Source organism: Urocitellus parryii, chromosome 6, assembly GCF_045843805.1.
Source record: "Urocitellus parryii isolate mUroPar1 chromosome 6, mUroPar1.hap1, whole genome shotgun sequence".
In the NCBI taxonomy this organism is placed as follows: domain Eukaryota; kingdom Metazoa; phylum Chordata; class Mammalia; order Rodentia; family Sciuridae; genus Urocitellus; species Urocitellus parryii.
Window position 1 is genome coordinate 89562399 of NC_135536.1, and position 13722 is coordinate 89576120.

Below are 13722 nucleotides of genomic sequence, written 5' to 3' on the forward strand. Positions count from 1 at the left end.
TACTAAACCTTACCAAGATAATAAGTCATCATTTTCATAGAAGAAAAGATAAAATAAGAATCAAGATAAAATAAGAATGTAAAATATAAAAGAAAAAGAGAAAATATATTAAAAAAAAAGAAAGAAAAAGAGATGGGAACAAGTTTTTTAGGAAAACAAATTTTAAAAGATGAAAAAAGAAATAAACAAAGAGTGATAAAAGAAAGAGGCAAGGGACAAGGAGTTAACACCATCTTCACTCTTCAAGACTGGAAACCATTCTCAACTGGCCTGACTAACCCACTCTAGGATCATAATTTACGCTCCTGCCTACAACCTTCCATAGTTCTACACTTGGTCCCTTTCTGCCATCTACTGGAACCTGCAATCATTTGCCAGCGCTACCATAAATTAAGAGGACCCCACAACTGTCTGAGAATCCCAGGCAATTAGGCTCCCAAAACAATCAATCTCCATTCCCAAGTGGCACTGCTAGAGAAAGACAGTAGACATAACAATTATGGATGATGGATATCCACTCCCATGTCAACTTTCAGAATGAGAAACAGATCTAAAAATAAGGGAGCTGGAGTTTGCTCTACCCTTTATCAGAGCCAAGGCTGTTAATTAGCCACTGTGTTATCTTATTGCATGGTCCAATCCCACCTACCTCTCTACTACTCTCAATACTCACAGGGGTTCACAAATCACAAAAGGAAAGATACTGATCTAGAGAAGTTTTGGTCATCTGCACCCAGAACACTTCAATTGCAAACATTTTGCTATATCAAAATCCAATCAAATTCACAAAATTACAATTTTGTTCACATTCTACTTTGCATAATAGTCACAATCAAGACAATGATATTGGCAATCACACATAGGTCCAAATCTATAAAAGCCAAATAAATTCAAAATAATCCAGAAAAGTCCAAAAACCTGAGTCCTTCACTCTATTGAAGGCCAATACCCTAATGACAAATATTTAATTTTAAGGAGCAGGAAAAAAAATTAAAACAGAAACTTGTTTACTGCTGCTGACTTTGCATGTAAATGATATCAATATTTATTCTGAAGGGTGAAAGTCTTCAGACAATCCCAAGTCAACTTTTGAATGAGGAAAAAAACAGTCATCCTGTACAAGTGGAAACTTGCTAAACCTGTTTAAGTTTCAGAAGAATGAAACCACCTGATTAGTTCCTGAAACCACATTTTATGGATCAAGCTCTTTTTGTGTCAAAGCATTTAATAATTGGTAGCGGTTAAAAGAAGGAACAGCACCAGAGTAGCCGTGATTCTAACACCAAAGTGAGGTGAGCAAATAACAAATCCAAAATCAAGGTGAAATGCTTGTTTAAAAAAGAAAAGCCAGAAGCTATTATTTTGTGTGCAGTCCACAGTTGCCCACTTTTATGATTTTAAAAAATTAAACAAACAAACTGCTTACCTGAACCTTCAGGTTGTTAGGACTTAAAATACACTATATCCCAGGTTAAGGAGAAATTAATAAAACTGGTAAACTCTTTGCAGAAAGATTAATAGAAACCCATCTCCAAAGGGAGAAAATGGACCTCCATCAAACAAGCCAATGAGAAGGATATCCACCAGCACAGGGCAGTGTCTAGGAAAGCCAAGGGGATAAAGGCCAAGGAAGCAAGATCAGTCTGGGCCTGCAGACAAAGAACAAGAGGTAGTGAAAAACAGATGGCTAAAGAGGCACAGAGAAGAAACCAGCATATGATTCTGCGTTAATATAATCTGGAATGACTTTGCTTTTCAGCTAAAAGAAAATAAAAATGACTAACACATGGCATCTAACCATTCTTTCCTTCTTTCAAACCTTCACACGGAACATACAACCATATCAGTGTTTCACACAAACTGTCAATTACAATTTCAATACAATGAAATTGTTGCTAACTACCATAGAAGTAACTACCACAGAGTTCCCAACACATTAATATCCACGTAAGAGGTGTCAACACCAAAAAACTTCTAGTACTTATAACCTCCATCACATCTGATTTCCTATAATTGTGATTTCTACTAACGTCTTAAAAAGCCTTCTCATATTTCAAATTAGTGTGAAATATACAAAAAAATTACTGATTTCCAAAATTGTTTTAATGAAGTGTTACAAACAAATTATCTGTCCCCAAAAGGATGCTACTAGTTTCTACCAGTTGATATCCAAAATCCTTTTTATATAATCCTAACAACCCAATCACCAGGACATTATTGAAAGGATATCCATAAAATAATACAGGCATCAATTGCTGAGAGGGCCAGGCTTACTATCAGAGCCAAGGAATAAGAAAAATACTATAGCAGCAGCAGAAGAAAGAAAACGAAATTGACAGAGGGTTAAAGTTGCTAAAAGTCTAAGGAAATTGTGTAGAGGACGGTGAGGTTTGAAAAACAAATTTGCAATCACAAAGTGTTATGTTTAAGGAGAAACTTATTGCAAAACCTAATGAGCCCAGTTTTATTGAGGACAAAGCCAAGTTTACAGAATTTACCACCTTAAATTTCATAAGTTTTTATAGAATCTGATTTTTAAACAAGTAAGAAGATAATTAGGGCTGGGGTTGCGGCTCAGCAGTAGAGTGCTCGCCTAGCATGTGAGAGGCCCTGGATTCGATCCTCAGCACCACAATAAATAAATAAAAATGAAGGTTTTGTGTCCAACTACAACTAAAATATAAATATTAAAAAAAAAAGAAGATAATTGGAAAATCACAGGGAGGCAAATTTTTTTTTTTCCACATTACTCCATCTCTAATATAACTTTCTTTATTTTTGCCACTGGGGATTGAATACAGGGCACTACGTACATGTCAAACAAGTGTTCTAACACTGAACTACATCCTCAATCCTCTAACATAAATTTATTTTTCTTTTCTTTTTTAATTTGTAACAAATTTCTTCACTCAGATCTCAGAGCTTTGGTTTTCTTTCTTGGCAAAAGGAATACTTAATAATTCATAAAGATGGTGTGAAACTTAATTAGTTCCATTTTAAGGAAATCTTTAAAATTGCTGGGTAAGCAAAGAGTATTGCTATTTAAACCAGTAAGTACATGATTCCAATGGCTGCTACTTATTCAAGAATGGGAGATGAATGACCAGGAAAAGGAACTGAAGAATTGCCAATGTGGGGACAGGGGGAAAGCATTCATTCTGGGTCATACATTAAATTTATAAAGCTCTAATAGATAGATTTTTAAAAAAAAATACAGGTTGAGCATCACTCATCCAAAATTCCCAAACCTGTAACCCTCAAAAAGTTTCAGATTTTAGAATATTTTCGAATTCTGATTTTTGCAATATTTTGAGAGTTGCTCAACCAGTAAAGTTTAGGCAAATATTCTAAAATACGAAGAACTCTAAAGTCCAAAAACTTCTGGTCTCAAATATTTCAGATAGAAGATATTAAACCTATATACATTTTGAAAATCAGAAATACATACATTTTAAAAATCAGAGCCCATAAGTAAGAGAAGCAAAGAAACCCACAGACACTTCCAATTCCCCCTCTCAAGACCAAAATGATGTAAGTGAATTGACCACAAAAATTCAGAGTAAGCAATACTGACCCCTGTAACTCTGAGGACCCCTTCCATGCCAGAAAACAAAAGATAGAGGGCTCCTGCTACCACAACTTTGTGAAGAGTGACTCCAAGGCGAGGCCTACAAAGGAAGCAAAGGAAAAGTTGAGTACACACAGGACACACCTTAACACAAGCAAAGTCAGAGGAACTTATGTTAATTAGCACAGGCTAACAATCTAGTGATAAGCAACACACATCTGATTCACCTGAAAGAAAAATTCATAAGAACAAACTGAACTTAAAGCAAGATAGGGAAAAGTAGAACTTAAGATCCTGTCTCTAGTTACTATATTTGAGAAAAAAATTTTATTATAGATAATTTTGAAAAATATTCAAAAGCAGTAAAATAAATCCCTATAGAACTGTGGTTGCAGCTCAGTAGTAGAGCACTTACCTAGCATCTCATTTCCCACTCTTCCTATTATCTTGAAGCAAATCCTGGATACCATATCTTTTTGTGCATTTCAGTATGTTAACACTTTTAAAAAAACATAACTACAGTACTATTAGCAAATCTAAAAATGTTTTTCAACAATTTCTTAGTATCATCAAATACCCTATTATCTACCTTTAATTAAACAAATAATGTATTTGCAAGCTCAAAATCCAACAAAAGCTGGAGGATACAGCACTTGCCTCAGCATGCCTCAGGCCCTGGATGAGATGCCTAGCACAGCAAAATAAAAAAACTCCCAACAAAATACAAAAAGTCTTTTGAACAAATTCTGTATAAAGATAGAAAGCCTTAAATACTTAATAAAAATCCTACTGAATCAGAATCTAGCATTTTAACAAGATTACCAGGTAATCACTAATGTTTAAGATGCACTTGCTTAAATCACATCTGACAAAGCCTTGTATATTTTTTGTTACACACTAGGAAAACATTAAGGGGAGGGAAATTTTCCTACTGGTTATATCTCAGAAACCTTGAATATTTCCTGGCATATAGCAGAAGTTATTAAATCCCCATTCCTCTAATCCTGCTTAAGGCTGAACTCTTTCAAATAATTACTACATGTAGCTAACTCCAGTTCTTTCTAGAACTCCCTCCAATTGGGCTTTTGTCCCTACTACTTCACCAACACTGTTCTTGTCAAGGTCATTAGCACCTCCATGGAATTAAAGACAAAAGTTAATTCTCAGTCCTCTTACTTGACCTGAGGGCATTTGATACAATTAATAACCCTCCTCAAAACAGTCTTCAGTTTGCTTCCCAATGTCAATTCCTTCCTGCCACTTGACTGGACCAAAACAGTTGGCATCATCCTTGGTTCCTCTTCTCTTTTACATCACAACAAATCTGATTCACTAGGAAATTCCATTGGCTCTACCTTCAAAATATACAGAATCTAATCCCATCTCAGCATCTCTTCCCTTGGGTCCACATCTAGCTCCCTTACCTCCTTGATATCTCTGCTTAAATGTCACGAGGTGAAGCATTCCTTGAATTCTATTTACAACCCTAAGCTTGAACTCCTGCCTAGTATGCCCTGTCCCCTTTCTCTGCTCCATAGCACTTTTCACTGACTAAAATTATTTAACTCATTTATTTCAATTTTGTATGTGCCCCCTTTCTCAACAAATCTTCTGTTTTCAGGACCTAGAACAATGCCTATAATATAGAAGGTGCTAGATAAAAAATTTTTTAAATAAAAGTAAATTTTAGACAGTTACAGTAAGAATGTTCTTCTCAACAACAACAACAAAAAGTCTGACTTGCAAAAAATTTTTGGAAGAGTAAAGTCACTGTTAAGTTTTTTCCAAGTTTGGTATTTCAGAATTATTTGTTACACTGCAGGTTTTTTCTGCAGGTGCACTTGAAGCAGTGAAATGAAATAGTAATATTTTCCCAATACTTACAATGTTCCAAATTCCAGATCTTTTCTTATTTCAGAATTATTTCTTTCAGAACTACTATATGGGGAACCTGCAACAGTATTTTATTTTAGTCATCATTTTAATTTGCTCTTTCATATAGGAAATTACTACTTACTTGACTATGCCATATCCCAGACTAACTATGATGACAAGGGTTCGAGCCAGGGAGCGTTTCACTGCTGAGAGCAACTCTGCAAGGATCAAGGCACCTTGGACTACGATAAAAAAGAAAGCAAGAAATGACACTATACAAAAGACATAATTCCAATATCAAATATAAATCACTAACACTCTTCAGAATAAGCACTGATATAAAGTCCTAATAAAAAAGAAAACCTCTTCCACAATTTTTAAAAGCATACAAGCTGTTATCTCTTAAATCTTACTCACATGTGCTCAACTCATCTCCTACCCAACTTCACTAAAATCTTAACAGAATAGCTCACCCTACATGGACAATTTGTACATGTTTGTAGTATCAAGGATATTTCTTCTCCATTTTTTAAAATAGTAAAATATAGCTATACATAGAAAAGTACAAAACATACATGCATACACATGCATGTGTCTGATTTTCAACTTTGCACCCACTACTTTAAGCCCTTTCAAAGATCTAATTAGAATATCTTGCAACAATAATTATTAACAATCAAATGTCCTGGTGGAAGAACTGAAAGCTACAGAAGCTATCTCAATAAACTTCAGTACAAAGCAATCTCTTGATATAACCAGTTCACCTTAATAAAATAAAAGCAACTTCCTATTTTCTTGGTACCCCTACATTTTATCAATTCTTGGATGCAATTTTCCTCCATATTTTTTAAGATATTTGAAATCAAATGTACCCTACTATCAATGGCAGCTTACTGGCATTCTTAAATTGGTACTGTTTCTTTCTTTTTAATTTTTTTTAGTTGTAGATGTACAATATCTTTATTTTGTTTATTGATTTTTATGTGGTGCTGAGAATCAGATCCAGTGGCTACACATGCTAGACAAGTGCTCTCCCACTGAGCTACAACCCCAGCCCTACTTTCTTTCTTGATGTATATAATAATGGAGCCTTAGGGTTGGGATATAGCTCAGTGGTAGGGCACTTGCTAGTGTGTATGAGGCCCCAGGTTTGATCACCAGCATCACAAAGAACAACAATGGTGCCTTATATATCAATTGCAACAAGATTTAATGGTGTTAATAATCATTCCCAAAATGGCAATTATTTTGTGAATATATTTCAGTAAAAGTATCCTTATATCACTAATCCCTTAAATTACAAGATCAAAAAGAAAAGTCACAATCATAGTGATTCTGCTTAAATTATTCTAATAATTAGCTAATTTTAAAAGTAGACCTATTTAATTATTACTGACCTTAGGAAAATTTTTATACATTTCACCAATCATTCAAACTGGTAAATTTTTTTATTACATACCAGACTCTCCTTTGTATCGAATATTCTGAAATTCTGCATAGAAGACAGCTTTCTCAAGCATTCCCAAAAAGATGACAGCACCAATCCAAAACTGAATTCTCAGGAGATCTCTCCAGTAGCAGGCAGACCAGGCCAGCCACAGAACACCAAACAGGACATAGACAATACACATCACCATGAAGAACTGTCATCCAATTGGGTAAGAGATGAAAAAGAGAATTAGGGCTAAGAGCTACGAATTTTATAAGTCTTAACGAACTACAAAAATATACATATCCTACATTCTATTTGAAAAAAAATGATTTTTTTTGGAGTGTAATACTAAAAAAGTTGAAGAATTATCTCCTCTTGAGCAGAGTCAGAGTATACAAGGACTCATCCTTAAGGGTGACTGCTCTCTTTTAGCTCACAATCCAAATTTATATAAATGAGAACACTGAAGAGATCACAAAACACAAAATGGGAAAACCATTAAAGGGAAAGAAGAAGAGAGTAATCAGATAGCCATGTGCCTATAAACACATACAAAATGAATAGGAGAAACCTTCATTACTTAGTTACTTTGAGTGGACTCAGAAACTACAGGGTTGTATCACTGTACAACTATAGGGTTGTAGGGTTGTTGCCCTACTTTAGATCCTAGAGAGACTATGAAGTGTAACACAATCTATGAAATACTTTTCAAGTCTCAAATCTGAAAGTCATTAACCTCTTCATTTTACAGGTTAAAAAAATGAGGCCCTCAGGGTATAATAACTCTCCCAAAGTAACAGTCTAATAAAGTTAAGTACAGAACATCAAAAAACATTTTCTAAGCTGCACAGGAAAAATTAAAAAAAAAAATACTGCCACAAAACGTGGACAATTTTTCAAGCTAAAATCATTTAATACTGAACTTAAAAATATAAATTCACTTACAATCATCAATGGATAATCTTCAAGCGTGAGATATTCATAGGGACCCTTCACTTCAACAGTCACTGCCAAAACACAGTCCTCAAAATTAATTTAATGGATTCAGAAATCAGACTTTTGTCTAATATTGTCTACTATTTGACAAAATGAATGACAATTTTACCAGGTCATTTACTTTTAACCACTTCAATTCTTACGAATATTGCATTACATTTGTACAGCATTTTGAAATTCATTAAGTATTCTCATCATTCATCCTATATCCTACACAGGTTTCCAAAATCCATGCTCCAGTCTGATGTGGGATGAGTATGGACTCATATCCCATAAAGACTAGACTGAATTATATTTCCTCCAGAAAGTCTTCTCTGAGTGGGCTATCTAGAACTATTCCTCATCTCCTCTAAATTCCAGATACACTTCATATGTATATTTCTCACAATATATCACTAAAATTTTTACAAGGCTTCCTTTTTTTATTCTATCACCTTTATCTTCTATATCTGCTTATTTATACTTTCCTACTACTTTTTTTAACTGACTTCAATTTTATATAATCTTGTTGTTTTAGTGTATTATTTAGAGAATGAAAGTATTTTTTAAAACCTACAAATTCAAATTAACTCTTACAAATAATGTACCTGCCGACAAAATAAAGTGAAAACAATCCAGTTTCCTAATCATGTATCTAGAATCCTGACACCAAAAAAAAAAAAAAAAAAGAATTGGACTTTCTTAAAACTTGGTAGTTAACATTTTTTAAAACTTTTGCCAATAATTAAAGTGCAACAACATGAATCTGAAAGACAGTCTTACTGAAGCAAACTTATTGAGTATTATAAGACTGCCTATAACTGATAAAACTAATTTTTTAAGATGTACTATTTTTTTAAGATTAACTATAATTGATTTAAAAAAGGGTAAAAATCTAGGTATGACTGATAAATAAAAATCTGATTTTTCTAAAATATTATTACCTCTAGACAAGCAATTCCTGCCCATCTGATCAAAATTTCCTATTAGCTTTTATCAGACTAAAAGGATATACCATTATTGAAAGTAAACCAGATCCAATACTTGGGGGGGTGGGGGGATACCTTAAGATCAATTATAAAACTTACAAACCAGAATTGTTATTAACTCTATACCCTTTCCTAATTTAATAAAAGAACAAACAAAATAATTAGTGAATATTTGTGTCACATTCTTTGTTTATTCTATGCCAGAGGTCAACAAAATACAGCACAGAGATCAATTTTAGCCATCTACTTCTTCTGTAAATACAATTTAATTGTAACATAGTCACATCCACTCATTTATGTATCATCTACAGCTGCCTCTGCACCACCACAGTTGGCATAGTTGCAACAGAGAAAACACTTATTATCTGACCCTTCAAGAAAAACTTAGGTAAAATAAAGAAAACAAAATAAAAAGAACAGAAAATATTGCTAACCACTGGTCTATGTTAAAATATATGCTTATGGACCACTCACTATGTGCTACAGGCTTATGAGAAATAGCATATAGAAAGATGTTTTCTTTCATCTAATGGATTATCATCTAGCAAGGAAAAGGGATTTAGAAAGCAACACAGAGAACCATACCTCTGAGCCAGACCCAGAAGGATGAGTATTTTCCATGATAAAGTAAAAAGCCTTCCAGATAGAGGAAATAAGCTATGCACAATAGCACAAGCCTCCAATCACAATGACTTGGGAGGCTAAAGTAGGAAGATCACAAGTTCTAAGTCAGCCTCAGCAACTTAGCAAAACCCTCAGCAACTCAGTGTGATCCTGTCTCCAAATAAAAAGGACTGATGATGTTGCTCAGTGGTTAAGCACTCCTGGCCTTAATCCCCAATACTCACTTCCACAAAAAAAAAAAAAAAAAAAGAGAGAGAGAAACAGAAAAACTGTTGTGAAAATGTGGGCTGTGTATTTAAAGGGCATATAGCCTTAAACATACATAGTACAATACAATAGCATTAATATAAGTTAACAAAAAGTAAACTTGGGGAAATTATAATTTTTCAAATGTTACTGGAAAATGTGGACACTTTACAGGCAATGGGGAGTAATCAAAGGTGGTTTTTAACTTCTTTTAAATATTTTTAGCTGTGGGTGAACACAATACCTTTATTTTACATATTTATTTATTCTTATGTGGTAGCAACGATCGAACCCAGTACCTCAAACACATTAGGCAAGTTATCTACCACCAAGCTAAAACCCCAGCCCCATCAAAAGTTTTAAAAGAAAGAAGAGATAATGAAACTTTTTAGAGAGATAATTCTAGGACTTTCAGATGGTAAAGTCCTGTATTCATTTACCTTCTGAGCTCCTAACAACCAAGGGATAAAACATAAAGGAGAAAACAAAAAGGGTAAAGGTTCAGGGACTGGGGTTGTGGCTCAGCGGGGACGCTCACCTAGTACGTGCAGGGTGCTGGGTTCAATCTTCAGCACCACATAGAAATGAATAAATGAAATAAAGGTATTGTGTCAACTATAATTAAAAAAAGTTTTTTTTTAAAAAGGGCACAAGTTCAAAAATAAACAGGGACTGGGTTGTGGCTGGGTGGTAGAGTGCTTGCTTAGCATATGTGAGGCCCTGGATTCGATTCTCAGCACCACATATAAATAAGTAAAATAAAGGTCCACTGACAACTAAAATATATACATATGTATTTTTTAAAAGTTTGCTTAAAATAAACATTTCCAAGAATGAAAACTGAACAGAAACACAGAACAGTGCAGAAGGCTGAATCCCTGACCATGTGGGATCCTGGGCCCAAAACCAAGCTATGGCAGCATTTCCTATAAATCACTGAAACTAGTAGGATTCAAAGAAAAAGAAGAGAAACCAGAGTCAGGTTTGATGCATGAAGGCAACTCAAGTGGGAATGAAAGAGGGCCTCTTTTCCATCATTTTCAAAGAAAGAAGGTTGAAAATAAATGCCAGCAACTTCTCCTTGAGACTATTATCCATTAGAAAGTCACGGGCCTAGGAAGCCTGAAGGATACACATAAAATTATGGGTCCAGAAATCATACCCCATCACCTGCTGGTTTGCCTAAATTTGCTAAATCCCTTATCACCATAAGGCACAATAACACTCATTTCTGAATTGGGAATTAAGCATTAAACACAAAAATCATAAAAGCTTAAAAGTAAATAAAAGATAAAGCAGTTAATGAAATAAACAAAAAAATGGTTGGGAAAATTGACAAAATCAAAAGCTGATTTATTATGATAAAAACAAAACAAAATTCTAAGAAGACTTAACAAGTTAAAAAGAGAAAACAAAAGCAATATTAAGGATTTTTTTAAAGCTAGATATAGATTTTTGTAAATACCATCAATAACTTCATCCACAACTTAAAAATCTTCTATGAAGTACAATTCCTCAAAAAAAAAGTTCAAAAAAAAAATAAAGTAAAACATTTATTATTATTATTATTATTATAGAAAATTTATGAGTACTTTAAAGTATAGGCCAATCTTACTTTGAACACAAACAACAAACTTAATAAAAATACTAGCAAACAGAACCAAATAATGTTTTTCTATGTGTATGAGAGGGCACAAAGGCATGTGTACCAAGACCAAGGAGTGGCATCCCAGAAATTTTAAAATGATCTAAAATTAGAAACCAGTTAATATATCACATTAAAATATTAAATGAAAGCCAGGGTGGTTGCACATGCTTATAATCCCAGCAGCTCAGAAGGCTGAGGCAGGAGGATCTTGAGTTCAAAGTCAGCCTCAGCAATAGTAAGACACTGAGCAAAACTCAGTGAGACTCTGTCTCTAAACAAAATACAAATAGGATGAGAATGTGGCTCAGTGGTCAAATACCCTTGAGTTCAATCACTGGTATCAAAAACTAAACTAAAATATTAAAGAGAAAGCCTATTTATATCATCATACTATTTGATAAAATTGAGTATTCCTTCTTAGTAGGTCTGGGAATTTCATTCAGTGGTAGAGTGCTTGTCTAGCATGTGCAAGGCCCTGGGTTCAATCCCCAGCACTGAAAGAAAAAAAAAAAAAAAAAAGAGGAGAGAGAAAAATACTTACTAAACTTGGGGGGAAAAAAATCCTTAACCAAATAAAAGAGTATTTTGAAAAATCTATAGTCAGTATTGTACTTAAGGGTGAAATCTGCCAATATTACCAGTAAAGTTAGAAGCAAGATAAAGAAGATTGCCATCATTGATTCTATTCCATATTCTACTTAAGAAAGCAAGGTAAGTTCCTACTATCTCTAGTTTTTCTAGTGTTTTGAACATGAAAATATGCTGTATTTTGTCAGATGCCTTTTCTGCATCTATTGAGATGATCATGTGATTCTTGTTTTTAAGTCTATTAATATGATAAATTATGTTTACTGATTTCTGTATGTTGAACCAACCCTGCATTCCTGGGATGAATCCCACCTGATTGTGGTACACTATCTTTTTAATGTTTTTGTATGACATTTGCCAGAATTTTATTGAGAGTTTTTCATTTATATTCATCAGGGATATTGGTCTGAAGTTTTCTTTCCTTGATATTTCTTTGTCTGGTTTTGGTATCAGGGTGATATTAGCCTCATAGAATGAGTTTAGATGTGTTCTCTCCTTTTCTATTTCATGGAATACTTTGAGGGGTATTAGTGTTAATTTTTCTTTGAAAGTCTTGTAGAACTCAGCTGAGAATACATCTGATCCTGGGCTTTTCTTGGTTTGTAGGGTTTTGATGTTGTTTTCTGTTTCGTTACTTGAAATTAATCTGTTTAAATCATGTATGACCTCCTCATTCAGTTTGGGTAGGTCATATGTCTCTAGAAATTTGTCAATGTCTTTGATATTTTCTATTTTATTAGAGTATAAATTTTCAAAATAGTTTCTAATTATCTTCTGTATTTCAGATGTGTCTGTTGTGATATTTCCTTCTTCATCTTGTATTTCAGTAATTTGAATTATCTCTGATTTTCTCTTCATGGCCAGGGATTTATCTATTTTATTTATTTTTTCAAAGAACCAACTTTTTTGTTTTGTCAATTTTTTCAATTGTTTCTCTTGTTTCGATTTCATTAATTTCAGCTCTCATTTTAATTATTTTCTGTCTTCTGCTTTTGGTGTTGATTTGCTGTTCTTTTTCTAGGGCTTTGAGATGTAGTGTTAGGTCATTTATTTGTTGACTTTTTATTCTTTTAATGAATGTACTCAATGCAATAAACTTTCCACTTAGTACTGCCTTCATAGTGTCCCAGAGATTTTGATGTTACATCAATGAACAAATATCCTTTCTTCTCAGAAGCACATGGCGCCTTCTCAAAAATAGACCATATCTTATGCCACAAAGCATAATATGTTCATTGATGGATGAAATATTCTATATATGTCTGTTAAGTCTAAATTATTGATTGTATTATTTAGTTCTACAGTTTCCTTATTTAGTTTTTGTTTGGAAGATCTGTCCAGTAGTGAGAGAGGTGTGTTAAAGTAATCCAGTATTATTGTATTGTGGTCTATTTATATGCTAAACCCAAGGCCATTCTAAATGGAGAAAAATTGAAAGCATTCTTGCTAAAAACTGGAACAAGACAAGAATGTCCTCTTTCACCACTTCTATTCAACATCATCCTTGAAACTCTAACCAGAGCAATTACACAAAAGAAAGAAATTAAAGGGATACAAATAAGTAAAGAAGAAGTCAAACTATCACTATTTGCTGATGACATGATTCTATATTTAGAAGATCCAAAAATTCCACTAGAAAACTTCTAGAACTAATAAATGAATTCAGCAAAGTAGCAGGATATAAAATCAACACCCGTAAAGCAAATGCATTCCTATACATCAGTGATGAATCCACTGAAGAGAAATTAGGAGAACTACTCCATTCACAATCACAATA

At 33.6% G+C, this 13722-nt stretch overlaps 1 protein-coding gene across 1 annotated transcript in view; it reads right to left on the reverse strand.

The window, feature by feature from the left end:
• The window catches only part of Tmem87a (transmembrane protein 87A), a 61595-nt gene that overhangs the window by 25774 nt on the left and 22099 nt on the right, over window positions 1–13722 (reverse strand). Inside the window, exons 8-12 of the mRNA XM_077799461.1 lie at window positions 7821–7882; window positions 6903–7086; window positions 5586–5685; window positions 3575–3668; window positions 1577–1649 (exon numbers count right to left, since the gene is read on the reverse strand). Coding sequence (XP_077655587.1) covers window positions 1577–1649; window positions 3575–3668; window positions 5586–5685; window positions 6903–7086; window positions 7821–7882 — 513 coding nt within the window. The remainder of the gene's footprint in view (window positions 1–1576; window positions 1650–3574; window positions 3669–5585; window positions 5686–6902; window positions 7087–7820; window positions 7883–13722) is intronic.